This window comes from Protopterus annectens, chromosome 1.part0 (genome assembly GCF_019279795.1).
Source record: "Protopterus annectens isolate FY-2018-M chromosome 1.part0, PAN1.0, whole genome shotgun sequence".
Lineage (NCBI taxonomy): Eukaryota > Metazoa > Chordata > Ceratodontiformes > Protopteridae > Protopterus > Protopterus annectens.
This window is the reverse complement of record NC_056725.1, coordinates 1,269,070,143-1,269,097,646: the sequence shown is the minus strand read 5'-3', so window position 1 is coordinate 1,269,097,646 and position 27,504 is coordinate 1,269,070,143. Positions and strand designations below refer to the sequence as shown.

At 41.4% G+C, this 27,504-nt stretch overlaps 1 protein-coding gene across 2 annotated transcripts in view; it reads left to right on the top strand.

The window, feature by feature from the left end:
- The window catches only part of CEP162 (centrosomal protein 162), a 2,095,315-nt gene that overhangs the window by 222,440 nt on the left and 1,845,371 nt on the right, over positions 1-27,504 (top strand). For both annotated transcript variants that reach the window (XM_044066152.1, XM_044066151.1), the window contains exon 5: positions 26,896-27,082. In XM_044066152.1, coding sequence (XP_043922087.1) covers positions 26,896-27,082 — 187 coding nt within the window. The remainder of the gene's footprint in view (positions 1-26,895; positions 27,083-27,504) is intronic.

The window sequence follows — 27,504 nt, the reverse complement described above, 5'->3', positions numbered from 1 at the left end:
TTTCAATTCTAAACACTTACTTACAAGTACCCAAATTCAAGATGCTAACTCTACAGCAGCTACTTCCCATGTTGGGCAAGGAAGCATGGCTAGTAACGTTGGACCTTAAGGAGGCATACCTGCATGTCCCAATCAGACAAAGTTGCAGAAGATACCTCCGTTTCATTGCAGGTTCAACCCATTACCAATTCTCTGCACTGCCCTTTGGCTTATCTACTGCACCCAGAGTCTTCACAAAATGCCTGGCACCAGTAATTGCATACTGTAGACAAAGAGGAATTCAAATATATCCATACCTGGACGACTGCCTCATCCAAGCAGAAAGCAAAGACATCCTCCTACATCATCTGGCCTTTGTAAAGCATCTACTAAACTGCTTGGGATACACAGTAAACGAAAAGAAGTCAAAACTAGTACCCTCACAAAAAATGACATTCCTGGGTGCCAGCTAGGATACAACGGCCCAGAAGGCTTAGCTTATGCCAGACAAGCAACTACAACTGACTCAATATTTCAGGACAATGGCAACAAAGACCCAATTAACTGCAAGAAAATTTCTGCAGGCTTTGGGCTTCATGGCATCTTGCATACTAATAATACCATTTGCAAAACTGCATATGAGGAAATTACAGTGGTACCTAAAAAGCGTATGGTCTCAACACAGCCACACAGATTGGACACAATGATATCTCTCGTCCCCTGCCTACAACAGGAATTTCTATGGTGGTCACAGGCATGTCACCTCAACAAGGGTCAGCCTTTCACCTTGCCCCCAGCCAGGCAAACTATCACAACAGATGCTTCAGATTATGCCTGGGGGGCACACATGGCAGGACAATGCATTCAAGGCCTATGGACTGCAGATCAAAGAAATCTGCACATAAATCAAAAAGAGATGCTAGCTGTACAGAAAGCTCTGACAGCCTTCAAGGATCTGTTACATCCAGGACAACTTCCAATAAAGACGGACAACACCACCGTAATGTGGTACATAAACAAACAAGGGGGTACACATTCCTACCCTCTATGCAGGCAAGCAATGATCTTATGGAACACAGCTCTGGCTTACCAAGTTCAGTTGCAAGCTCAATTCCTGCCAGGACAGAAGAACACATTGGCAGACTACCTCAGCAGAAACATCAAGGATCCCCACGAGTGGAAACTAGATCCACAAATATTTGCAATGATAACTCAAACATGGGGCCTTCCAGACATAGACCTGTTTGCCAGTCCTCAAACCTATCAACTAACAAAATTTTGTACAAGGACATTTCACCATCAAGCTTGGAAAGTGGACGCACTCTCTTTCTGTTGGAAAAACCTGACAGTATATGCCTTCCCTCCATTGCCTCTCCTCACAAAGGTTCTTCTGAAAATCAAAAAGGAGAGACCACGACTGATTCTCATAGCCCCAGACTGGCCACGCCAGCACTGGTACCCACTATTGAGAAATATGGCTCACAGCCCACCATGGATATTGCCTCAAATCCCCCATTTGCCCCCCATTTGCTCACACAACAAAACAATCAGATTCTTCACAGCCAGCTCAAAACTTTAAATCTGGCTGCATGGCAAATCAACTAAACATACAACCAGCTCCTCTTTCCCAAGCAGTTCTGGATGTTCTTCTGGAAGCCAGGAGGCCAAGCACCAGGAAGGCTTACTCGGACAAATGGAAAAGGTTTTGTGCCTGGAACCAAGCTAAAGACCAAGACACAATTCAGCCTCACATGCCTCACATTCTACAGTATTTAGCTGAGATGTTGCACAAAGGACTTTCTTTCTCCTCCATTAAAATCCATGCTTCAGCTATTTCAGCTCTGTACAACACGGATCCACCTTTATTTTCACATCCTCTTCTAAGGCAGTTCCTCAGAGGGGCAAAAAACATTAGACCACCCAGGAGAGCTCCTACACCTACATGGGACCTCAATTTTGTTCTGGAAAAACTAACACTGCCTCCCTTTGAACCAGCTTTCTCTGCAGATCTTCAGTTCCTATCATGGAAAACTGCCCTGCTCCTAGCAATAACTTCAGCTAGAAGAGTCTCAGAGCTACAGGCACTAATGGCAGTGGAACCTTTCCTCATTTTTCATCAAGACAGAGTTTCTCTACGAACTAATCCTTCCTTTATGCCTAAGGTGGTTTCCAGTGTGGCTTTAAATCAAACCATCCACTTACCCACCTTCTTCCCAAATCCACAGAACAAAGGTGAGAGACTCCTGCATTCCTTGGACATTCACAGGCAACTTCGTTACTACTTGGACAAAACTAAGGCTTTCAGAAAATCGGACCAGCTCTTTGTATCCTATGCTACAGCTACTCAAGGGAAGGCTATATCAAAGCAAACCATTTCTAAATGGATAGGTCATTGCATACGTTTCTGCTATACTCATCATGGGAAACCAGTTCCTGCTACCATTAGGTCCCACTCTACCAGGGCAACAGCTACCTCTACAGCCTTTCTAAGGGGGGTTCCAACCAAGGAGATTTTAGAAGCTGCAACTTGGAGTTCAGTACACACCTTTACCAAACACCATCACTTACCTCTTTACTCTAAGACCAGGGCGGGCTTCGCCACTGCAGTTCTGCAGGGCCTTATAGCCTCCACTAACCCTCTATGATACCCCCCCCCTTCCTTAGCTTTGGGATTCAACCCAAGTATGATGACTGCAGCAGGGTAACACGATGAACGTAGTACAGTTTTGTACCTACCATAAATGTAGATGTTCGAGTGTTCACCCTGCTGCAGTCCAGGTTACCCTCCCTCCATCCCCTCTAATCTACTGGCTAAATCTATTCAATACCTTAATGATGTATTTGCTTATAACTGAAGGGATTTTGTGTTTGGGCAGAGGTTACTCCATTTGGTACTAATTTCTGATCACCTTTTTGGGGGCACCTGACATCTGGGGCAAGAAAAACTGAAGAAAATGGCGTCGGTTGCACTATATATACCCCTGGCGCACTGACATCAGGGAAGAGGCGACAGCAACCGATGCCGGACCAAGACTTTGGAATTCCAGCCGACTGCGGGACCGCCTGACGACAGGATAACCCAAGTGTGATGACTGCAGCAGGGTGAACACTCGAACATCTACATTTATGGTAGGTACAAAACTGTACTTTCTGCGGCTACTTGGTCCTTATCTCATACCTTCATTTCTCACTATAAACTGGACATGATAGCAAGAGGGAGATCATCATTTGGCTCTACGGTGCTCCGGAATATCCTTCCATGAGGGCCACCCAGGTGTTTAGTAGTTGCGGACTCTGATCCCACAGGTTGAAGAGCAAATTAAGTAAACTACTTCAGATAAAGAAGGTATGTACTCACAATAATGTTCCATCTGAGTAGTTGTACTTCATTTGTCTTCAACCGTCCCTCCCTCCTTCCCCCTGATCTTATGGTTTATTACTCTGGTAAGTAGGAGAGAACGTCTCTGTGGCTTTCCTGTTCTTACTGGTAGGCTTATGTATATATAAACTGTTGTGATAAAGTCTTATTGGGTTGGGCTTAGGTGGATAGTGCAGCAAACTCGATCTAAGGGAAGGAAGGAGATGGAGGGATATTATGGGTAAGGGGAGGAGCTTGGAGCTCGGATCAGATGCTGGTGAAACTGTCGTCTCTGATCCGATATGGATCCATAACCCACAGGTTGAAGACAAAGGAAGTAGAACTACTCAGATGGAACGTTATGGTGAGTACATAACTTCTTTTTACAATGTATTATTTGTACTTACTAGGGTAATCATTTTACTTCTGTTCTTAAGATATGAACACTGCAGTTTTAAGATTACTGATATGTTTCATAGAGACACATTTCATGTAAATATGTTAACACTTTACAGCAATTGTCTGTTTAAAGTAATGAATTTAAAATTCAGCTATAAAACTCTTTTTTTTAATTTTGTTTTGAAGGAAAAATATAGCCCCAGACTGAGGAAACATTTGCGTTCTACCACTGTAGTAGCTTACTAGTTACTTTAAGACTGAAGAGATGTTCTATGCTTCAGCAGATCTGCACAAAAGAAGTTTAAGTATTCTGCACTGGCATATCTTGAAATGAAACTTTAATTTGTTTGTAGCATACTCATACTGTCTTAATGTGAAAGGTCAATTTTATTGCAATTACCCACCCAACCAGTAGCTTTTATTAATACTGTGTGCATTAATTTCTAACTGAAAAGTGATTTTTTACTGTAAATTACAACTTAAGTTCTAAAATACTTTTATAAAAAAGAAGTAATGACTGTATCACCACTTCCGCAAAAAAAAAAATATATATATCCAATTCAGTCAGGTGACAATTGACTGATTTAACCTCCCCTGTTGTTTTTCACCCCACCTGCAGTAGTACTTAGATTAATATCCTATTCAGTCAGGTGACAATTGACTGATTTAACCTCCCTCTGTTTAGACTTCACCCTGCATAGTAGATTAGTACTTAGATTTGATAAGCAGTTCCTGTTTACTTTTGCATGTTCAGCATGGAGTTCTAAAGCTGATGCACATTCTCTTCCTCCAGTAAAAAGTTGTACTTGTTCCAACACAAATAAACTGTAATCAGAAATGATACAACACCAGGATATTTGTAATGATGGATAAAGAAAGAGTACACATTTACACATACTTTAAACAGGTGCTTGTTTTAGATTGCTGCTGTTCTGAGAAGCACAAATGTGTTCTCTGCTGGTCTGCTAGTGTACTGGCACATAAATACATAAATAATAAAATGTTACACTAGATAATCTGCTACTAATGCTTGACCTTTAAATATATCACATGTTGCACTACACTGAAAATGCTTGCATTCACACGAAAGGTGCTTCACATAAACTCTACATGATTAGGCTCAAATAGTAACATGATAATGCTTACTAAAAACAACAGACATTACAAATAAAAGTGCACACATGGCAGTCAGCCATTTTATATACAGCAAAAAGACATTGACAGTTTTACATTTTAATTCCAAACTGTATGCATTGTAACTCAGAAATAATATGCAGAAAAGCAGTAAGTTTATGATAGATAGCTTGACCTTCTGACACGAAATGAGGATGGATGGATAAAAAGAACTAACTCTTTCACTTTTTGTCACTTCTTTCCATCATATACTTTATAAAATATCTTCCAAAGTTTATGCAAAAAATGCGAAAGCAATACGGCTGTGAGTAACTATACTTGGTCATAACAGCATAACTCTGCGATACAATGTAACAGTAAATCGTAACAATGAGCATTCTGATCAGGCCTTCAGTCATGACCAGCTTGTTATGTGACAGAGACGAGAAATTCACCTGAAGAGCAAAGCCCGGGAGGGGAATCTTGGCACTCATGTGAAGAACACAATAACTGAGGTAATTGACATATCTAATCATAATTCTTGGCAGTGCATGAATGTGTACCTGCTACAATGTATGACAAACCTTAGAGGGAAAAAGAGGCACAAGAGCGCTAAGTTTTTTTTAGAGATTTGAAAGCTGTAACGCACTTCTAGCTAACGCGCAGACAGCATCCACCACAGAAGAGCTTCAGGAAACACACATGGCTTTAAAGCTGTTATACACATCATTCAGTCTGAATCGAGTGATAAGAGCTTTTAAAGCTATTTGTGCCTTCCATGGCTCTTCTGTGCAGCCATTGGCCACTGTTAATGTACATACCAGTGAAGAGTGCGTAACAAAAGCTTGTTTGATATATTTAAACAAGTACATGCCAAAAGAAGCATTTTATTCATTGATGGGTCTAATAAGATACGAGTAAAGGAGAAATTTAAGACTTCTTTTTGTGTAGTGGAATTGACTTTGGAAATTTAGATAAGCCAGATAAAAGATTTCCAAATGACTGCGGAGACGTGATGGCTAAATGATAAGGAATTATCAACAAGATTGCGTAGATCAGTGTTTTTCAACTCTTGGTCCGCAGACCAGGTTCGGTCCGGCAGAAATTTCCTGCTGTTTCACAGAGATGGATCTAGCACTAGGCAACCAAGGCAGTTGTCTAGGGCCCACTGGCTGTGAGGGCACCTGCTGGTCTGGGGACTGTCATATTTACTTTTAACACACAAAAACTACATATATTTTTTTAAGGGTGTGTTTCTTTAAGAACTCTCTTTGCATCCGGTAGTAGTGTGCATCACCGTTACACAAACTTGTTCCTTTCTGCATTCTACACACATGGAATTTAAATACAAAAAGAAGTGCTTCTAGCTGGGACGGTCCTCAAGCTATTTCCATAGGTGTGTGTGCTGCTTTCATTGACTATCAAAGGATGTTCCTCAACCTGCCTCTGCAGGTGTGTGCTGCAGACAATAAAGACAGACATATAAGGAGTGTGAGAGTGAACACATGTGAGAGTGAGCGCTTATGTGAGAGCTCTCAACCATCCAGATTTCTGTAGTATGTCCAGATTTTTGCTTCATATTTTTGGTCTATTCCTCATAAAAAAATTGTGCTTTTTCTGACAAATCTCTGGGATGATTTAATGACTGTCATTGAATAATGGCATACATTTGAGTTTCAGATTACATACCATTCAGAAAACTTTGTGCTAAGACAAATCCTGATTTTTCTTAACTTCCTAAGTTTATAAGAGCAATATTTAAAATCTGCCCCTATTTTTGGGTTTTTGTCCCCCTTTGTCCAGATATTTTGTGCTAAGAGAGGTATGGTCTACATTTTCACCTGATATTTTTGGTTTGTTCCTTATAAAGTTTGTGATTTGTCTGGATTTTTGTGGCAAATCCAGTGAGGACTGAATTCACTAAATAATGACAGGCATTGGAGTTTGAATTCATACCCATCAGAAAAAGCATGGTAACACAAGACCTTTTATTCTAACAACTTCTTAAGTTTATGACAATAATATTTAAAATGTATCCCTATTGTTCAGGCTTTATCCCGATATATTGTGCTAAGAAGTGTGTGTGTGTGTGTTTGTATGTTTGTGTTTGTGTGTTTGTGTTTGTGTGTGTGTGTGTGTGTGTGTGTGTGTGTGTGTGTGTGTGTGTGTGTGTGTGTGTGTGTGTGTGTGTAATTCCTTGAGAATTGCACTTGAAACTCAATTGTTTGGCATCTCGTTGGTTGGAGTAGATGGTATTGTTCCACAGTTGACAGTGTAGGATGGCAATGATTTGTCAGCATTTCTCACTTAGTATACTTGATTTCTGTGGTCAGACTATGTATCTATATCTTTCTCAAGTGGTGAGATTGCTATGTTGGCATACATTGTTCAAACAATGATTGTTTTAATTGGTTCCTTTGTTTTTTATTTCTGCTTTAGTGGTCCCCGAAATAATTTCTCCTATTTTTACCGGTCCCCAAGTGTAAAAAGGTTGAAAACCACTGGCCTAGATCCCTTACAGCAGAGTCTGATTGAAGGGCTACATCACCTACATTGCAAACTGGTTTGTTTACCAAATGCTACATTTTTTTACATTTAATTTGAGACCATTGCCTTTGCACCAATTGTTAACATCGCCTAAACTATGTTGGAGCAATTGTGAGTTAATTGAAGATTAAGTTACTGCTCCCAATTTACAGTCATCTGCAAACTTAATTTAATCATAGGCCAGGAGTGCTAGCCTGAAGGTCTGAGAAATATATGCCAAATAGGAGAGGGCCCAAAATTGAGCCCTGCGGTACACCATTGGTAATTTTTGTTTTCAGAAGTGGTACTTGCAACTCTTAACCACATGGGTTCTCTCAGACAAGCCGTTAACTATCAGTCACACACTATCAGGATTTATATTTTGATTTACAAGTCTGTCAATAATGCTTGCATGAGAAATGGTGTCAAAACCCTTGGCCAGGTCTAGATAAGCTGTATTTATTGTATAACCAATATCCACTGCTTTGGTCACCTTTTCAAAGAAATGAATGAGGTTAAAATGGCAGGACCTTCCTTTGACAAAGCCAAACTGATGAGTGTCTGAGGTTAAAAGATTTTCAATGTCCAGATTAATGAGGTCTGAGATAATGTGCTCCATAGCTTTACACAAGAGGTTAATGAGATTAATAGGTCTGTAGTTACCAGGTTCCATGGTTGGGCCACCCTTTGTGATGGCTTTTCAGTATCTGTTTTACAGACTTCAGGAATGCAACCAGTGGGGAAGCTTAAAGAGGATGAGTAAGGATTCAGAAAGTCTATTTGGCACTGAGAGTCAGGCACCTGGTATGTTATCAGGGCTCATGGGTGAGGTATTCTTAGCTTTTGAGAGTGCTGAAAGAACTTGTTCATAGTAATTAAAGGGGGGGTGGGATTGTAGAACATGTGGAACTGCTAAGTAAAATGTCACTTAAGAGTATAATATTATTGTGGACTAGCTCCAAATATTGTTTGGTGTTAGTTCTTAACTTTCTGACCTAGGTAAAGAATGATTTGCAATTATTGTTAGTTTTAGTGGCTATTTTAAGTTCGTTTGGATTACCTAATAGTTCCCTTAAGTTCTTTGTTGGTATGCTTACGTGTGCTTTTAAGGTGGGTTCCTATTATGTAAGCGAATGCTTAAAATTGCGAATGCTGTTTAATCAAACGTATTTACCCAAAATGGCGAAATTCCCAAAGCACGGAACAGCGATCCCACCCCTTCAGGGGAAAAAAATCACTGGGCCGTTTTTGAGACTTTGCTATTTCCTCCATTGTGGTGCTATTTCCTCCATTGTGGTGCGATCTCGGAGTTGGTATATTTAAGTGGGGGGGTGTGGGGGTTGAAGCCCCCCACTTTATTTTGTGTGTTTTTTTTTTTTGTTACGGATCAGTTATTTATTTTTTTCCCCCTGGGTAAAAAAATTGATCCGTGTGTTGGGCATTTTGGATTTTCGAAGTGTTTGGGTCGATTATACAGCGTTCGTAATTTCAAGCATTCGCTGATATAATACCAGACCCGTTAAGGTAGGTAGAATGAAGCATCTTATAATCATCAATCAGTTTTTTTGTTCTTGTGATATAATTTATTGGTATGGGTATTCTACCAAAGGATTTGTTTTTAAACTTCTCCTTATATTTGGCTGCATAGGGACTGCATTTTCAGTACAACTATTTTAAGTGCGAGTAAAAGTCAGAAGCATGTGTAGCACTTTAGCGGTGGGACCTTTTAGAGGAGAAGGATTGCAACAGACTTTATTTAGGTCATCAAGTATTTGAAGAATGTTTGCTTTTGAGAAGTCTCTAAACCCACAGCTAAATACAGAGCAAGTATCCTTTGTTTTAATGAAAAATAATTATGGTCTGATTTAGCAAGGCATGATGATACATATGGAGACAGAAGAAGTGGCTATATTTGCGAAAACTAGATCAAGGATATTGGGGCCCCTAGTTTACCATCCTACTATCTGTTAAAGAGAGTTACCATTTATAATGTCAAGGAAGTATTGGACATACTGACCACTGGCAGTGTACATCAGCAAATTTATTGATGAATAGTTGAAGTCCCCAGTGGAAAGGTCTAGGGGATAATAGGAATTTCAGCTAAAGTGTTAAGGGAGATACCATGCTCAGGAAGTGACATAGAGGGTGTTTTATAGCTAGCTAAGAAGTGGTAATTTGTCTTGATTATGGTGATCTGTACTTCTAGGAGTTGAGATGTGGTGTCCCAGTGAAACTGTTATGAAGTGATAATATATTTGACAAATATCAATACTCACAATTGCCAGTATATCTGAAGATGTACTATACAGTGGATATAAAAATTGTACACACCCCTGTTAATATGCCAGGTTTTGGTGATATATAAAAAAATGTGACCACAATAAATAATTTCAAAACTTTTCCCACCTTTAATGTGACCTATAACCAGTACAATTCAATTGAAAAACAAACAAATCTGTTAGGGGAAAAAAATATAAAAAATAAAAAACATACAATAAGCTGGTTGCATAAGTGTGCACACCCTTACTCTAATACTTTGTTGAAGCACCTTTTGATTTAATTACAGCATTCTGCCTTCTTTGGTAGGAGTCTATCATCATGGCACATCTTGACTTGGCAATATTTGCCCACTCTTCCTTGCTAAAGCACTGCAAATCGGTCAGATTGTGAGGGCATCTCTTGTGCACAGCCCTCTTCAGGTCACCCCACAGATTTTCTATTGGATTTACGTCTGGGCTCTGGCTGGGCCATTCCAAAACTTTAATTTTCTTCTGGTGAAGCCATTCTTTTGTTGATTTGGATGTATGCTTGGGGTCATTGCCAATGAAGATTTTAGGCAAAAGTGACTTGTGTTTGGAACTGTTCATAATTCTCTCCACCTTGACTAAAGCCCCAGTTGCAGCTGAAGAAAAGCAACTCCAAAGCATGATACTGGCACAACCATGCTTCACTGTGGGGATGGTGTTCTTTTGGTGATGCAAAGTGTTGTTTTTGCGCCAAACATACCTTTTGGAATTGTAGCCAAGAAGTTCAACCTTGGTTTCATCAGACCATAACACATTTTCCCACATGTTTTTGGGAGACTTGATGTATTGTTTTGCAAATTTTAGCCAGGCCTGGATGTTTTTCTGTGTAAGAAAAAGCTTCCATCTTGCAACCCTACCCCCATAGTCTAGACATATGGAGAATACGGGAGATTGTTGTTGCATGTAGCACACAACCAGTACTTTCCAGAAATTCCTGCAGCTCCTTCAGTGTTGCTGTAGATCTCTTGGCAGCCTCCCTGACCCGTTTTTGTCTCGTCTTTTCATCAATTTTGGAGGGATGTCCAGTTCTTTACAATGTCACTGCTGTCCCATATTTTCTCCACTTTTTGATAACTGTCTTCACTGTGTTCCATGGTATATCCATTGCTGTGGAGATTTTTTGTATCCTTTTCCTGACTGATACCTTTCAACAATGAGATCCCTTTGATGTTTTGTAAGCACTTTGCGAACCATGGCTTTTGCTATAGCAGGCAACTGAATAAATGTCAGGAAAATCCTACTAGGACAGATGAACTTTATTTGGGGTTAATCAGGCTCTTTAATTGATGGCAGGTGTGTACCCAAGAAGACTAAATGCTGTAATTAATTAAATCCAAAAGGTGCTTCAACAAAGTATTAGTTTAAGGGTGTGCACACTTATGCAACCAGCTTATTGTACATTATTTATTTTTTATATTTTTTCTCCTAACAGATTTGTTTGTTTTTCAATTGAATTGTATAGGTTATAGGTCACATTGAAGGTGGGAAAACTTTTGAAGTGATTTATTGTGGTCACATTTTTTATATCCCAAAAACCTGGCATTTTAACTGGTGTGTACACTTTTTATATCCACTGTAACCATGAATTGAGGGAGTGTTTTCATTGCTTTAAAGCCATGTTTCTGTAACTACACATATATTAATGTCTTCTAGTTGCAGGAGACCCTCAAGTTTGGGCATTTTATAAGACTCTTCCCATTGAGTAGAGCCACATTAATGTGTTCTGAATTAGAATTTACTCTGTTAGAATGTCCATCAGATGAACTCTGCCAAAAAAGGCACTATAGGAGCAGCACAACTTTTCTCCAGAATTTGAAAGCCTTGGTAAGAGGGGTGCAGACCATCCCTGACAAAGCAGAAAGGAATGTCAGCCATCTCATCCCAAGTTGAGACATGGATCCCCCCTAGAATAACACCAGTAACACAGCAGATTATTAAAGCTAGTTATTTAGTCTTTGAATCTCAGCATCATTCTGGGTGATGGCAAAATGCCATTCAAAATCGTGTCTTTCCTGCCTCGGACATATGCATAGCAAGCTCAGTCATGTTCTTCCGCATGTCCCTCTGCGTAGTGCATCTGAGGTCATTCACCCCTACATGAACCACTATCGTATAACCACCAGGCCCCTTTTGAAACTCTTGCTACCTTGTTCAGCCTTACAGAAGCTTTTGGATGTCAGGGGCATGTTTATATCAAACTATACTACTGCCATAAATAAACTGTACTCTGATGCATAGATAAGCTATCCAGCTTAAATATAAACCCTATGTCACAAGATGGGTAAACTGGGTGCCATTAACTGGTGCCAGCGCCATGGTTTCCTCATCAGGCCCATCATAAATAAATAGAACTTGCTATTCCAGTTCATGTAAAGGGCATAGTATACTCAAATCAGATGGCCTAGTATGAACCTATGAACCTATGTAGCAAGTTTTCAACCTTCACCTCAAAGTAAAATTTGCTTGTGCTCCATTTAAAGGTTATTACCAAGGTGGAATATGTGATCTGATATTGTTAATACTTGTTCAGTCCTTACATGTGGGTATCGGTTCCATCTTCGGAACTGAGCCGGTCATCTTCCAAGCTCGCGCCAGCTACAAACTCTCGATCTAAAAACTTCTCTTGAGCTAAGTACAGTATTTTTCTTCATACTAAGTTCTAAGACAGCTTTTTTTTCACAAAAATGTTATTGGATAGTTATCTCTTACCTTATCGCATTTAGCGACTACCCTTTTTCGAATTCTTTTCAACTCCTTTCCTCTCTTTTTACCGTGAGGTAATCCTTTTTTTACCATCGTTGGTAAACCCCCTGTCTTTCTTACCTTCGGGTATTTCTTGTACCATTGCTGGTATTTTTCTGCTTTTTTTTTCTTTCCTTAACAGACATGACAGATAAAAAAGATAGCCCAGGGTTTAAAAGATGTTTAGATTGTGGACATAAATTACCTACTTCAGATGCACATTCCCTGTGTGTCTATTGCTTGGGTGTGCCTCATTTAACAGGTGACCCGCCTTGCGGGATTTGTATGAATTTCTCTAACAGGACATTAATTGAGAGGAAAAATAAATTAATATTGAAGGGGCTACTTAAATCTCCTTTTTTCAAAGGCTATTTCTGGGTCGGAGGCTTCAACCCCTCCAAGATCCCATAAGAAAAAGAGTGATGAACATAAAAAGGCCAAGTCTCTTCCTTCGTCCCCAGCTGGGGACCCTCAGGAACCGAGACCCAAGAGAGCTAAGCTTTCCAGTTCGGATTTGACTTCTTTGGCTCCAGCGCTTTCGGTGCCTAGACCTTTGGCACAGAGACCATCGGCGCCATTTGAGACCTCTGCACCGCCTAGTGTGCCCCATACCGCATTGGTACCGAGGAGCTCCTCAATTCAGACTCCCTTACCAGCACCGACTGTCCAGTCAATGAAGACTGTTATGACGTCGATGGATGTTTCGACGCCCATTTCCTTTTTGGCTCCGACAACTTACCCGGCACCGACTACCCTCTCGGTACTGACCATTCAGTTTTCGTCACCGATGTTTTCGGCTCAGGCCTTGGCGCCAACAACCACTTCGGTACCGACCTCATCGTAGGTGCAGACCACACCTTCGGCACCGATTTTCCTCGGTACAGACACCAGTAGTTCAGTCCATTACAGACACCAGTAGTTCAGTCCATTACAGACACCAGTAGTTCAGTCCATTACAGCTCTGTTATTCTCAGTGCAGACCATCTCCGTGGTGGGTACCGAGTTTGCTCCGTCCTTGGATAGACCTAACTCTCCCTCAGCCATGTCCATGAAATCCACTAGAAGCCTCTCTGAACACGATTTGTTGCGTCTTGTGGATCAAGTGCATTTGGCCTGAGGTATCCCGCCCCCAGGACCTATCCTTCCTCGGGAGGTGATCACCCTTTACCAAAGACCCCTACTTGTTCTCCTCCTTCATTGCCTTTGAAGCCCCTTGATATAGCAGTCTTCCCCCACTACGGTATCTTTTATGGACCTCCCTAAGGAGCCGCAGTTGCCTTTGTGGCAGGAGTGTCTTGTCACAGCCCAGGATGTTAGCTGTGGCGTACGTACTTTGGTGTTTCACAGCCCCCGAGGGAATCTGAGTAGGCAGGCTGAGTCACTTAGGTGAAGGGCGACCCCTGCCCTGGGCCCTCATCCCTCTTCAGGTGGACCGGCCTTCCAGCTTATGGAGAAGGCTCTGTCGTCAGTTGGCGATCCTGTGCTATCACTCTCCCTGCCCTCCTCTGGACCGCAATGTACACAAGCCTCTCTTTGCAGACTCCGGGCGCAGGGGCCTCACAACATACTCCCACAGGAGACCCCTTTTGAGCCGTCTTCCCCAGCAGCTTCTCCCCCTGAGAAAGATCATCAAAAGAGCTCATGCAAGACGAAGCACATGGACTCCACAAAGGAGTCTCTTACTGAAGACACAGACTTTGATGATGGGGAAGGGTCCCATCGATCACCCTCCGAGGTATCCTTTGGTTATATCCTTGAAATCCTTAAACAGAGAGGTGACTGGCAGCCCTCTAAGCCAACCTCTGAAGAGTCTGTGTTCCTGCAGGCCTTTCGTGCCCGGCCCCCTACCTCCTGGGTTACTCCACCTGCCGACGAACTTGTCTGGCTCATCGTGCAACATGTGTGGAAGGCTCCTGACACCATTGAAACCATTCCCCAGAGGCTAGATAAACTTTTGTCCCCTCCTGCTAGTGATCCCCTTTGGTCCAAAGGTCTTCCTGTAGGATGTTTTTGTAGTGGCGGCCGCAACTAAAGAAGGACCTGGCGGATGAAGAAAGCCAGACTGTCCATCCGCCCAACAAAAAGTCCCGGTCTCTGGACAGAATAGGGAAGCGTACTTTTGCATCCGCAACCTTTGCAGTCAGATCCCTGAACTATGGCACATTTTACCAGGCTTCAAAGAGACTTAATTTCTGAGCTCTCTGAAACTTTGCCTGGAGCTGTGTCTGATGAGGTCCGTGACAAAGTGGCCTCTCAGCTAGCCACCATCAAATCGATATCTAACTCCTCCATGCGCCTGATATCTCACGCATCTGAAGGAGCAGCTAGAGTGGCGGGTTCGGGCATTGTTCTGAGACTACACGCCTGGATGCGCTTGTGTAATTTTGCGGAACCTTCCAAGGCTTCCTTTCTCAGTGCTCCCATCGAAGCCTCTTCATTGCTTGGACCCAAGGTTAAAAGCACACTGGTCAGATGCGAACAGGATGGTAATACCCTTTCTGCTGTGGGTGTCCGTTATTTTTCCTCTCAACAGGCTTTCTCCAGAATCCAGAAGAGTGGGAAGATATGGCACAAAAAGTCTTAAGGTTCTTTCTGTGACACACAGGCCGAGTTCTCCCCTAGAGGCAAAGGGGAAACTCTCAGGGAAGACTCCCCTTTTGGGGCAGAGGGGGGTCCGCATAACCAGGGTTCCAGGGATTCTTTCCCTTGCCAATCCTACCAGCACTCCTCAAGAGCGGCCCGACTGCTTTCCTCTGGAAGTGGTTGGGGGGTCGTTTCTCTTTGTACCCTTCTGCCTGGCTAACCATTACCACTGATTCTTGGGTACAAAGGATAATAATCAGAGGTTATCATATCCTCTTTGACCTTTGTCCCTCTTCCCTAACAAGCTTACCCGATGTTCCACCCAGTCAAAGGGAAGAAGCAGCATTAGAGATTTCAAAGCTGCTAAGAAAGAGTCATCCAAATAGTCCCTCCAGACCAGATAGGATACGGATTCTACTTAAGACTATTTTTGGGGCCAAAGAAAACTGGGGACTGGAGACCAGTTTTGGATCTCAGTGTATTGAACAAGTTTGTAAAAGTACAGAAATTCCAGATGGTCACAATACAGTCTATCCTTCGCTTTTGGAAAAAGATGACCGGATGTGCTCGATAGATCTTCAAGATGTGTACTACCACATAAAAGTGGACAGACCATCAAGAAGATTTCTTCGCTTCCATGATGGAGGCGGCCATTACCAGTTCAGAGTATGCCCTTTGGACTCCCTACAGCCTCCAGAGTGTTCACAAAGTGCATGGCAGTAGTCACAGCTCACTTGCGACTACAAGGATTCCAGGTGTTTCCATACCTAGATGACTGGCTCATCTCCGCCCCCACCAGGCATCTATTGGAAGAAGCCCTGGCATACTCTCTACTCACTGCAGAAAGGCTAGGCATAACATAAACTGGCAAAAATCCAGTCTCACCCCATATCAGTCCACAGAATTCATAGGGGTCATCTTGAATACAAAGAATTGCAGAGCATCCATACCAGTGCACAGAATTCTAAGGATAAAGCAGCAACTGATTCCAATCCTTTCAAGGGAGAAATCCACAGCTCACTCTGTTCTACAGTTGTTGGTTTCCATGGCAGCCTCCATTACGATTGTTCTCCTGGGCAGGTTTCACATGAGGCTTCTACAGTGGCTACTGCTCACCCAATGGTATCCCTTTCAGTACCCTCTTTCAGCCAAGATTCGGGTAGCTCACAGGTGCAAACAAGATCTAAATTGGTGGATGGCGCACAATCCGTCACAATGGGCTCACCCCTTCTCCCCCCAACAGCCCAAGGCTACAATGACCACGGACGCCTCCCTGATGGGGTGGGTGGGACTATTTCAGGGACAGACAGTCCAAGGTACTTGGTCCGAAATGGAGGCCCATCTGCATATAAATGTTCTAGAGCAGAGGGCGATGCTTCTGGCGTTACAAGCATTCCATCCCCTGCTGCCATCTGGGACTATTGCAATACAATCAGACAACATGGCGGTGGTCTGGTACATCAACAAACAAGGTGGAGCCAAATCTTACCCACTCTGTCGGGAGGCCATGAGGATATGGCAATGGGTAATGGCTAACAACCGCTTTCTTCTAGCAACGCACATTCCTGGGAGTTCCAATGTGATAGCAGACAGACACTGCAGGTGTGTTCTACAACCTCACGAGTGGTCCCTGAATCCCTTGATAGCGGCGGAGATTTTCAACCGCTGGGGTCTTTCTTGCTGTGACCTCTTTGCATCCTCTTCCAACTACAAATGCAGCAACTATTTCGCCCGGATTTCCCCCTCCGGGACAGTCACCCAGGGGCGCTCTAGTCCACGATTGGCCCTCTGGTCTGCTTTATGAATTTCCACCTCTCCCCCTCCTTCCCCAGTTTCTGAAGAAAGCCCGCCGGTTGAAGAGCAAAGTAATCCTCGTAGCACCATATTGACCTCATCAGATTTGGTTTCCCTTCCTTTGGCCTCAACTGCTAGATCAACCGTGGATTCTCCATGAAACCCCGGGGTTGATCTCCCATCCACAGAATCTGATTCACCCCAACTTGAACAGCCTGAAGCTCACAGCTTGGCTCCTCCAATTCTTTTGATTGCCAGGCAGAATGATCTTGACATTCTTATTGCATCTCATAAGTCTTCCACCAGAATTACATAACTCAGCAAGTGGAAAAGATTTATTTTTTGGATGAAAGAAAAACAAGTAGATCCTTTTTCAGCACCAGTGTCGATAGTACTGGAATATCTGTCTACCCTATTTCAGACCGGTCTATCTGCCTCTACTATTAGAGTTCATTTGGCTGCAATATCTAATTTTCATGATGGTGTCCAAAACTCTTCTCTTATGTCACACAAATTATGTGAGACTTTCATAAAAGGCATAAATCATCTAAGACCCCCTTTTAGAAAACCTACTCAACCATGGGACCTGTCATTAGTCCTACAAGCTTTGACAATGCCACCTTTCGAACCAGCTTCTTGCGACCTCAAATATTTGTCATGGAACACCTTGTCTTTGGTCGTCATTACTTCTGCCAGACGTATCTCTTAGCTTCAAGCCTTATGCATCGAGACCATATTTGATTTTTCATAGAGATAGTGTCATTGAGAACTAATCCTTATTTTCTGCCAAAAATAATCTCTGAAATATCCATTAATCAAACCATTGAATTGCAGTTTTCTTCCCCAGTCATTCAAACAGAGGAGAGTATTGCCTACATACCCTAGATATTCACAGGCAAATTCGCTTCTACTTGAACAGGACTAAGGCTTCTCGTAAATCAAACCAGTTATTTTTGGCCTATTCTGGACCTAGATTAGGATGTGCTGTTGCTAAGGTCACATTGGCTAAATGGTTAAAAGACTGCGTAACCTTCATTTATAGAAAACGTAATATTCCATTACCTACTACCATAAAGGCTCATTCTACAGGGTTGGTGGCAACTTCTGCACCCTTCCATGCCAGAGCCTCTTTACATGACATTTGTGCAGCTGCAACTTGGGCTACTCATACCTTCATCAATCATTACAAATTGGATTTGGCCTCCAGAGGAAGAGCATCTTTTGGTTCTATGGTGCTCTGGAATGTCCTTCCTTGAGAGCCTCCCAGGAATAAAGGTAGCTGAGGACTCTGTCCCACATGTAAGGACTGAACGAGGATTAACAATATCAGATAAAGAAGTTATGTCTTACCATAACGTTCCATCTGTATTGTTGATCCTCGTTCAGTCATTAGGACCCTCCCTCTATCCCCCTCCTGTGGCTTCTAGTGGATCTCACCATTTGGTTCTGTTAGGTCATTTGACCAGAAGTAACCTTTACCTTCTTTTGACTTGCAAACTCAATCTGAAGTAACAGGGAGAGGGGAATTCTGGGTAAGAGTTTTTAGCTCGAGAGTTTGTAGTTGGCGCGAGCTTGGAAGATGGCAGGCTCGGTTCCAAGGTCGGAACCGATACCCACATGTAATGACTGAACGAGGATCAACAATACAGATGGAACGTTATGGTAAGACATAACTTCCTTTTTCTTTACTCCTAGTGGCATGGCAAATTGACTTTGTCATGTTGCATCATTGGAAGTATACATTTTAATAAATTTTTGGGGGATATCACATTCTGGTGCTGCTGCATTTTTGTTTGTCTTGAGTATGAATGAGTCTTTAATTTCATCAAGAGTTTCTTCACTGTTTTGTACTTTTATTTATCTTGCCATTTATGATAGTAGCCTTACAAAAGACGTATCCTAGTCACAAACTATTATTTGTACCATTTATGCTGGTGGAGGCATCTGTATATACCATAGAAGAAGGCAAACCAGTAGGTAGTGGGGTCACTTCTCCCAGTAGCTATGAGGTCATGTTTTTAGTTTTCCCATTTGTCCTTTTGTTTGTCATCCCAGGACTTGAAATAAATGTCATCCCATGGCTTGAACTAATGTTTGTTCTCCCATTTGCTCTTTTTGTCTGACACTGGAGTTAGTGTTCCTTAGTGAGTAGAGATTCTAACTACAAATAAGAGGTTGTGCAAGGGGAGGGCAAACTCTATAATTTCATAGCTTGCATACAGACATTTAGAAGAGTAGTAATGTCTTATGCTTAGTAGAAGGTGTGTTTGTGATGAGGATTAAGGTACGGTGATGCTTTACTTTGTGTGCTAATTTAATAAGACTATATATTTTATTTAACTGAGATTTTTTTTTTGAGTTGCTTAAGGCATTTAGTGGAAGACAGTATTTAAACTTGACATCAAGATTTTGTTGTTTTGGAAAATGGATTTGGTGTTTGATTTTGGCTGATAGCTAAGCTGTGAAAGAAATGTTTGAATTACTTAGTTGTCTTAAATGTATAGAAGGGGTCTGTGACGCCCGTGCACTGGCCCAGTAATCAAGGAGCCTCAGTCCTCACCACTAGCACCAGTGAGAGGTGTCCACATTGGGAGGATAACATGTACACACATAGTAAAGTACAATTTCCCTTAAGAGCACACATAGATCACAGTCAGTCTGGGGCTGGTTTCTACCTTCTCTCCAGATCCCCAAGTAAGACTCCCCACTGGCACAGCTATAGGGTACAGATCTCATCCGAGTAGTCAAGCCAAAACTTCTAGTACCCTCTCTGCCCAACCAGTGCTTTGTGTCCCTGCCCAAGTAGCTCCACACACAGACACACGCAGACACACACTTTGAGATTTGATTCATATGCAAACACACAGATCCTGGGGAAGGCTGGCACAGGTTCACTAGCTATGCCCCCTTCTGCCCAGGCTATAAGGTAGTAATCACTGCAACCACCAACTTACTTTTATCAGCTACTATAAAAGGCCCTTACCAAAGGGTGTCCAATTCTACTTTGCAATGTTGTTTAAGGCCCTTACCAAAGGGTGTCCAATTCTACTTTGCAATGTTGTTATCCAAATTAAGTGTGACAAACAGCCAGGCTATTGGAGTGGCTTATACAGTATCACCAAATACATGCAAGTACTCTATATGAGCTTAAATTATCTCTACATAAAACAGCCACAGCTAAAAGGTTTAAAAATATTTAATAATAAATAATAAAAACACAAGACAATACTCAATGGATTCAACACCATGACAATAGGGAGTTCAGAAATCACAGGAAATGCATTAAAACAACATTGTAGGATAGCCCGACATAAATATAGAAAGCATCTGCACTAATTTGGCTATATTCCGATCTGTCTTGAAGATAAACTATGTTCTAAATAACTTTTTACTTACAGAGCAAAGCAAGTGCTGGTGACTTCTTGTCAGCTTCAAAACAAAATACAAAATGCCATCTCTTTCTCTGAGAGAGAGTCCTTAAATTAATAGTACACATTACTGCCGAGTCATTTCAGATTACATCATTCTTGTCACTTCTGATTTAGTTCCCAGGCTAACAGAACTCAAAATTTAACATTTCTTTTTGATCTGCACCTGCCAGGAAGCCACAGCAATAAGACACTTTACATGTGAAACCTAGTAATTATCTCTCTCTTATGACAATAGAAAGAATTTCTAGCTGCAGACATTCTGTCTCCTAGCTTGAAATCACACACCGTCATAAAATCCTTTTCTTATCAGCTTTCCTTCAGCAGGGTGCACTGTGGTTACATTTTTGAAGCTCAGAACATAACAGTTTTCTTCCATTTGTCAAACAAGCCTGTGGATCATATTAATGTTTACAAGGACATGGAATTAATTTACAAAATTCTATCTAGCTAGGCTGGCAGCCTTCACAGGGTCCGTTGATCATCAGTTTCCTGGTCAAATGGTCCATTCTTTCTTCATCACGTTGATGAGGGTCAACCAGGAGGTGTCATTATTTAGAGGGTGGTTTGAGATTTTCTGTTTGTGTCCTACGTCCTACATGGTCTTGATAAAGCTACTGGGTGGGGGATGGGCCATGGACTGACCACTGATGATATCCCCTTTCTTTTGCAAAGGGCATTCCTTCAAGTAACCCTGCCCCTCCCCTCCCCCTGATCCACAAGTGATGGCTTCTCTGGTGTCCGTCAAGGAAATCACACCATCCTGCATGCTTCTGTATTTATTTTTTACCCCTCTCCAACCCCCTGCTGAAGAGATTAGGCCATTCCCCTTCTCTTGTCCCCCTCACATCCTACCTTCTGCAGTGAAGTGGCCGCTTGTTGAACCACTGTCCTCTAGGTTGCAGTCAGGGCTCCATCTCTCTACACAAAGACCCAGGCACCAGAAGAGTGGTCATTTTGTTGATTTTTTTTTTAAGATAATAAATAAAGGTTATTAGTTTAATTGCGGCCAAGCAGTTTCATAATCTCAGACCACTAGGATTTGAAGTTTGTCAAGAGACCCTGCATTTTATTTCTGCAGTAATTAGATTTGGTTTCTTTGATGTCTAACCTAGTTTGTCTTTTAAGAGCCACATAATGGGAGTGACTGGTTAGGTCTCTGGTAGGCTTTCATAGGAACCATATTTCATACATGATTTGCATTGTTTTGTTGATGTCTGGGGTTAACCAGAGCTAAGTGAATCCCTTAGTTTACATTTGGTGATGGGGTAAAGTGCATCTTGTATTGGAAGTAATAAGGAATAATAACATCTGTAGAACAATATTGTGGGGCCTGGTTTATATTTTGGAGGGCTAAGATTAATAAGCTTTCTAGCTGAGAATTCACAACATTGTGTGTGTGTGTGTGTGTCTGTCTGTGTGTGTGTCTGTCTGTGTGTGTCTGTCTGTGTGTCTGTGTGTGTGTGTGTGTGTGTGTGTGTGTGTGTGTGTGTGTGTGTGTGTGTGTGTGTGTGTGTGTGTGTGTGTGTGTCTGTGTGTGTGTGTGTCTGTGTGTGTGTGTGTGTGTGTGTGTGTGTGTGTGTGTGTGTGTGTGTGTGTGTGTGTGTGTGTGTGTGTGTGTGTGTGTGTGTGTGTGTGTGTGTGTGTGTGTGTGTGTGTGTGTGTGTGTGTGTGTGTGTGTGTGTGTGTGTGTGTGTGTGTGTGTGTGTGTGTGTGTGTGTGTGTGTGTGTGTGTGTGTGTGTGTGTGTGTGTGTGTGTGTGTGTATGTGTGTGTGTGTGTGTGTGTGTGTGTGTGTGTGTGTGTGTCTGCGTTGGCGTCGGCATGTTTATACATTTTAAACGACCAGAGGGAGATGGTGGTGCAGTGACCAGTGAGCAGCAGAACAACACTTTTTTGGAATAACCGTGTTCTCTTCTAAATTGATTGGTTGAATTTTGCATAGCAGTGTCTATAGTATCACCTTTGTCCACTGCTGATATAGCAGACCTCTGTATTCATTGCTTGGTAAGAGCAACAGGCATGGGATGCTGGCGTAATGACCAACCCTCTACCTTGTGTAGTGAAAAGGCAGAAAGGTAAAGGAGCAGTCTTCTGTTTATGGGAGAACTTTGCATAAATGTCTCATTTGTTTCAGAATTTTGACATTGTCTTTAGTTAGAAGTCTTAGTTACTACCCAGAGGATTTGGTTCCTTGTGACCATAATTGACCATTCATCTTTATTCCTGCCCCAAGATAAGTTTCAGATGGTTGTTTATATATGAAAATATTCCTTAAAAAGGACCTAATAAGTGCAGTGAAGTAACTTGGAGGTTTATGACACTTGGCATCTTGCATAACTACAGTACCTTTTGCAATACCGCTCATAAGCAACATGTGCTGTTAACATAGATTCAAGAGGGGCCATGTACACCATTCCTTGAACAAAGTATTTTGCATACCATGGTCAGTTCTCTGAGATCTAATGAGGAGCAGGTTGACAAAATTTAAAAAATGGCCTTTGTGTAGTACCCATGCCACCACTCAGATCATTACTACAGATGTCACAGAGTATGCCTGGGGATAGGCTTACCTGTCCCATTCTGGTTAAAAAAAAATGGGATTTTGTTATGGAAGCTCAGCACATACATAAAACATTTATTATGACAGGTTGTGTAGCCTTGAAAGCTGTTCAGAAGCCACTGACTTCCACATCTTGTCCAGATTCAAGCAGACAACTGAATGGTCATGTATGATAATTCGACAACTTCTTTCTAATGATCTGGAGTTCAGTCTAGTCTAGTTTAGTCTAGACTTCTTGTCACTGTCTTTGTGGAGTTTGCTTTTTCTAGTGCGCAAATTTCACAAGGTGTTCCTGATTTGATGTCCTATTTCCAAAACATACTGGTTATATGGCTACTCTAAACTCTGGATATATAGTGTATTTACCCATGCTCTTGTGGTCTGGGCTGTGGCTGACAGTGGTCTACAGTGGATCATGTCACCATCCTGATTAATAAACAAAAATCAAGAGGCACACATTCGTACTAAATTGGAAGTCTTTCATTAAAAATTGAAACTGGGCAGTTCAGCACCAGTTCATTCTGCATTCTTTACATCACCTGGATCAGTGCAGCTTGAAGACAGACACTGTGAAGACCGATTTAATTGCTCTTAAATGTGGACTAAATCCAAAGATGGCCAAGACAATAGTACATAAGAACATTCTAAGACCATAATGTGTAGATTTTAGTGTCATCTGATTAATTTACTTTCAACGACCATGTTGATTTGCAGAAGTTCTATACCAGTGTTCTCCAGGATCATGTATAGATGTCATATGCCATTTCCTGACAAGTGGAACCATAACAGTCTTGATGCTTTTCCTCTGACATTGGCATAAATAGTCAGCTGTGTGGGGCAGAGGAATGAAACCCTGACAGTAACCCATATGATCCAGGTTTTACTGGCAGTCAAAGTGCTGAAAGAGCCAAGAATGGGGAAGAGAGGAATGATGAAGTAGTGCCTGCTTGCTTGTTTCAGCGGGAGGAAATGGAGACATGCTGAGGGCAAGTCTGGTATATGACCTCTGGTGATGAGACTAGTATAACAGACAGCTGATAGTCATTTCAGGGGAAGGACCAAAATGGGGCATGTCACCATATAGGTGAGGGCGGCTGCCTCTTGGCAGCATTGTATGCCCACCTCTGTGGTGTCTCTCAGCATACTGGAGGTTGCTCAGGCTTATAGTAAAAAGCTCTATTGTAAACGGCATATGACTGCAAGACTGGCTTACTTCTGTCTGCCTCCCACAGCAAGAATCCTATTTCCCCTTCTTAACCCACTATGTAATTCTGGAAGCTGGTGGCCTGTGGTCTTGGGGAATGGTTACACCAGGGAGTGGCACCTAGCAGCTGATCATCAGCTGCTGTAAGAAAGCAAAATCTGTTGGGAAAACTCTGAAGTACCTTGCATACCTCCTGAGAGTATTACAAGTATAATATTTCAGGATGGTCACTTTAAGAATAAATCATAACATTTGGGTTGTATCCCTCCTACCTTGTATTCATCACAGTCCAAGATTTGTCAGCAGTCCTTTATTCCCTGTGTAGGCTTTAGCTGGTCCCATGCTAGTATTCCTTAGTACATTTTTAAGTGAAAAAAGCATTTCCATGCGTCCAGCATTGCTAGGAGCTTTCTTCTGTTCTAGCCCTTTTAGTTCTAGAAGGGAATTCTAATTGTGTAATGTTAATATCCTAAAACTATAAAATGTTATAACACTAAAAATAAGAAACTATGAGTTCAAGTAATTTACCATTAACATAACTATATAATTAAAGGGGTGGATGTGGAGTAGTTTTACTGTACCAGTTACCACTCATTTAAGAACTACTGCTATAGTAAGCATACTTAAAAACAATTGTACTATCTCTCCTTCAGGGAGGCTTGGCATAAAATAAATTCCAAAATAATGGTATATCCTCAGTTAGGACCGTCATATCTAAGGGAGATGGATGGTTATAGGGCCCCCTGTCGCACAGCCATATTAGACCCTGTTTGATCCCCAAGCTGTCCATCCAACTTGTAGTCTATAATGAAGGTGTGGAGTGTGGACTGTGTGGCAGTTCTAAAATATTTTATTAAAAATTTTTGTACTATACTGTTGCTGCCTTGGTAGAATGCTTTTTTATTGTACCTTTTAAAGGTTTGTTATAATTGTCACAGCAAAAGACAACCTAGTGGGTGATCTATTTAAACATGCCTACTTCATGATTTGTTTGGTGTTTCACTTTATTTAATGAAACAAATAGAGTTTCTATCTATCTATCTATTAAATTAATTTAGTTATTTCCATTTGTTAATCTGGGTAGAGCACTGAGCAATACTGATCCGTTTCAGGCTCAACCTTTTTGATCTATGTATCTAAGCAATAATATCCAAGTTGCTTTAGTATATCCAGCAAGTGTAAACCATCTTCCCTGTCATTTGACATTTAACCATGATGAAGACATGGTAGGTGGGATATAACCAAATTGTTACAGATGGCTGTTAAAGTGACTGCAGAAGATCTTGCAAGTGATATTTCATCAAGACAGGAGTTTTGTCCAGCATAGTCACAGAAAAACAAAACCAGTCTGTTAATTTTCTAGTATTTTTCTTAGGCATAGAAAAAGGCAGAGAGAAGGTTTCATACTTTGGATTTTGGTTTGCACTTAAAATGCCTTTTGCACATGAAATGCTTTTTTGACAGAACTGCGACATCAAGTTAAACTAGGCAGTTTTCATCTTTTGACGCTGGCAAAATGTAACTACTTGTATCAAAACAGATCTTAACAAATAGTTGAATAACTGCAAAAATTGTTGTTGCTGTACTTGCAGTAAGTCATTGGAAGGGGTTATTAGGCTTCACTTCTCTAGGGCAGTAGCTGCCTCCCAACCGTTTGTTAAAAATGACTTTTCTTAAGACTTTGATGAAGCAGTGGCCTGCCAAGAAATTCACACTTTTGTCAGGCCCCAGTAGGTTTTCAGTCTCTGAGCAGGATAGGTTTATTGGGAGCTGTCTTTCAGGGGCTGCTTTAACATTCTTCTACATTCTTTTGAAAGCCTGTGATGCTGCTGAGTATGGTGTACATTTTATTATGACTGAAGCAGTACCCGTTAACATAAGAGATTTCAGGTGAGCAAGTCACTCACCATAGCAAGAACCAAACGGGGAGTGTTATGGCAGTTAAGGACCTCTGCCATCTTCCTCCTGTATGTCTTTGGGCATCTTTGCATATGTTGGTGCACGTCTTTTGTATTCTGTTTCTGTAAGTGCCCACTTTGCAGTTTTTGAGGCCTTTTCTGCAGTGTTCACATTTTGTATGTTGAAATCACACTTGTATGAATGGTGTGGTGTGCCAAAATACTGGGCCTTTTTATGTCACGTGAGAGAAGCACAAGCTGTAGCATTTGCATTAGCCATTTAATGATGGACTTCAGGACTATTTCCATACATCTCAACTTATTAGTGCAGGTGATGTGGGCAAAACCAAAATAATGGGGGGGGGGTCAAAGACCCCAAAATAGGGACCCATTTTAAATATTGGTCTTACAAACTTAGAAAGTTGCCAGAATAACAAGTTTTGCATTAGTGTGCATTTTGGGATGGATATAAAGCCTGAAACTCAACTTTCTGTTATTATTTAGTGACTTCAGTTTTCAATGATTTGCCAAAAAACCACACACTTTATGAAGAGCAGCCCAAAAGTAAGAGGCAAAATTGTGGACAGTTGAGAGGCATGAATTTCTGAAACTGATGAAGCTTGCGCACAGGAACTCTGATACTCCTGGGGATGTTCTACACTAATTAAAAAAACAGAAAAAGTAAGCTAATCCTGTTTTTTTTCTGTGACTGTTGCATTATTCTGTCTTTCTGAGAGGATTATTGATTTTAAGGTGAGTGCCTTCCTGTTTGTAGGCTTTGCATTCTTGGCAGGTAATTGTATAATATAGAATGACTGACTAATAGTTTCTTGCTATGTGACAGGTAAGTGTTACCTTGCCATAAGGTCAACAGGGTTAGTGAAACCCCAGTTTATCATTAGCACTGTCTCATTAGAGTCTTATTGCTAAGTATCCGTATTTGTGAATATAGCTGTCCACTGTGCATTATTTTTTTTCAAAAGTAGTGTGTTTTAATTTACAGATTCAGTGCTGGCTGCAGGACCTGTTCAGAGTTATTCTGGATTTGGCATGGACACTTTGGAAGAGCAAGAAGAAAAAGAACGATTTTTTGCAAACCTTGAAAAAGGAGCATCATCTACTATTGATTATTCAAAACTGAATAAAGAACTGGATTTATCAGATTCACCACCACATAGAATGTTAATTGGGTACTGTATATGCCTTTTTTAAATATTCTTTATTGTGCTTGCAAATATGAAACAGAAAACATTTATACAGATTATCATGTATAAGCCATTTTTATTCCACATTTAAAAGTATAATCTTTATCCAAATAATTATATTCCTTAAATCTTAATACTCACAATTTCAGTATAAATTCTGTCTTTCCTACTACACTGCATGTATAACTTGTACAGCTTTAAGTACATAAGATTCTAACCCCAGGGAATCCTATATTTTTGAACTGTTCTTTATTAATCTTGAAATATCACGATATAGAAACACATCTATGTTCACTTCATGTAGCTTACAGTAGGGCATCAGTTACACTCTTTCAGTTCTTCAGCTGAGAACTCATTTTAACCATTATCATAGTCCTTCATTTTGACATCACATTCTTCTTGTTCTA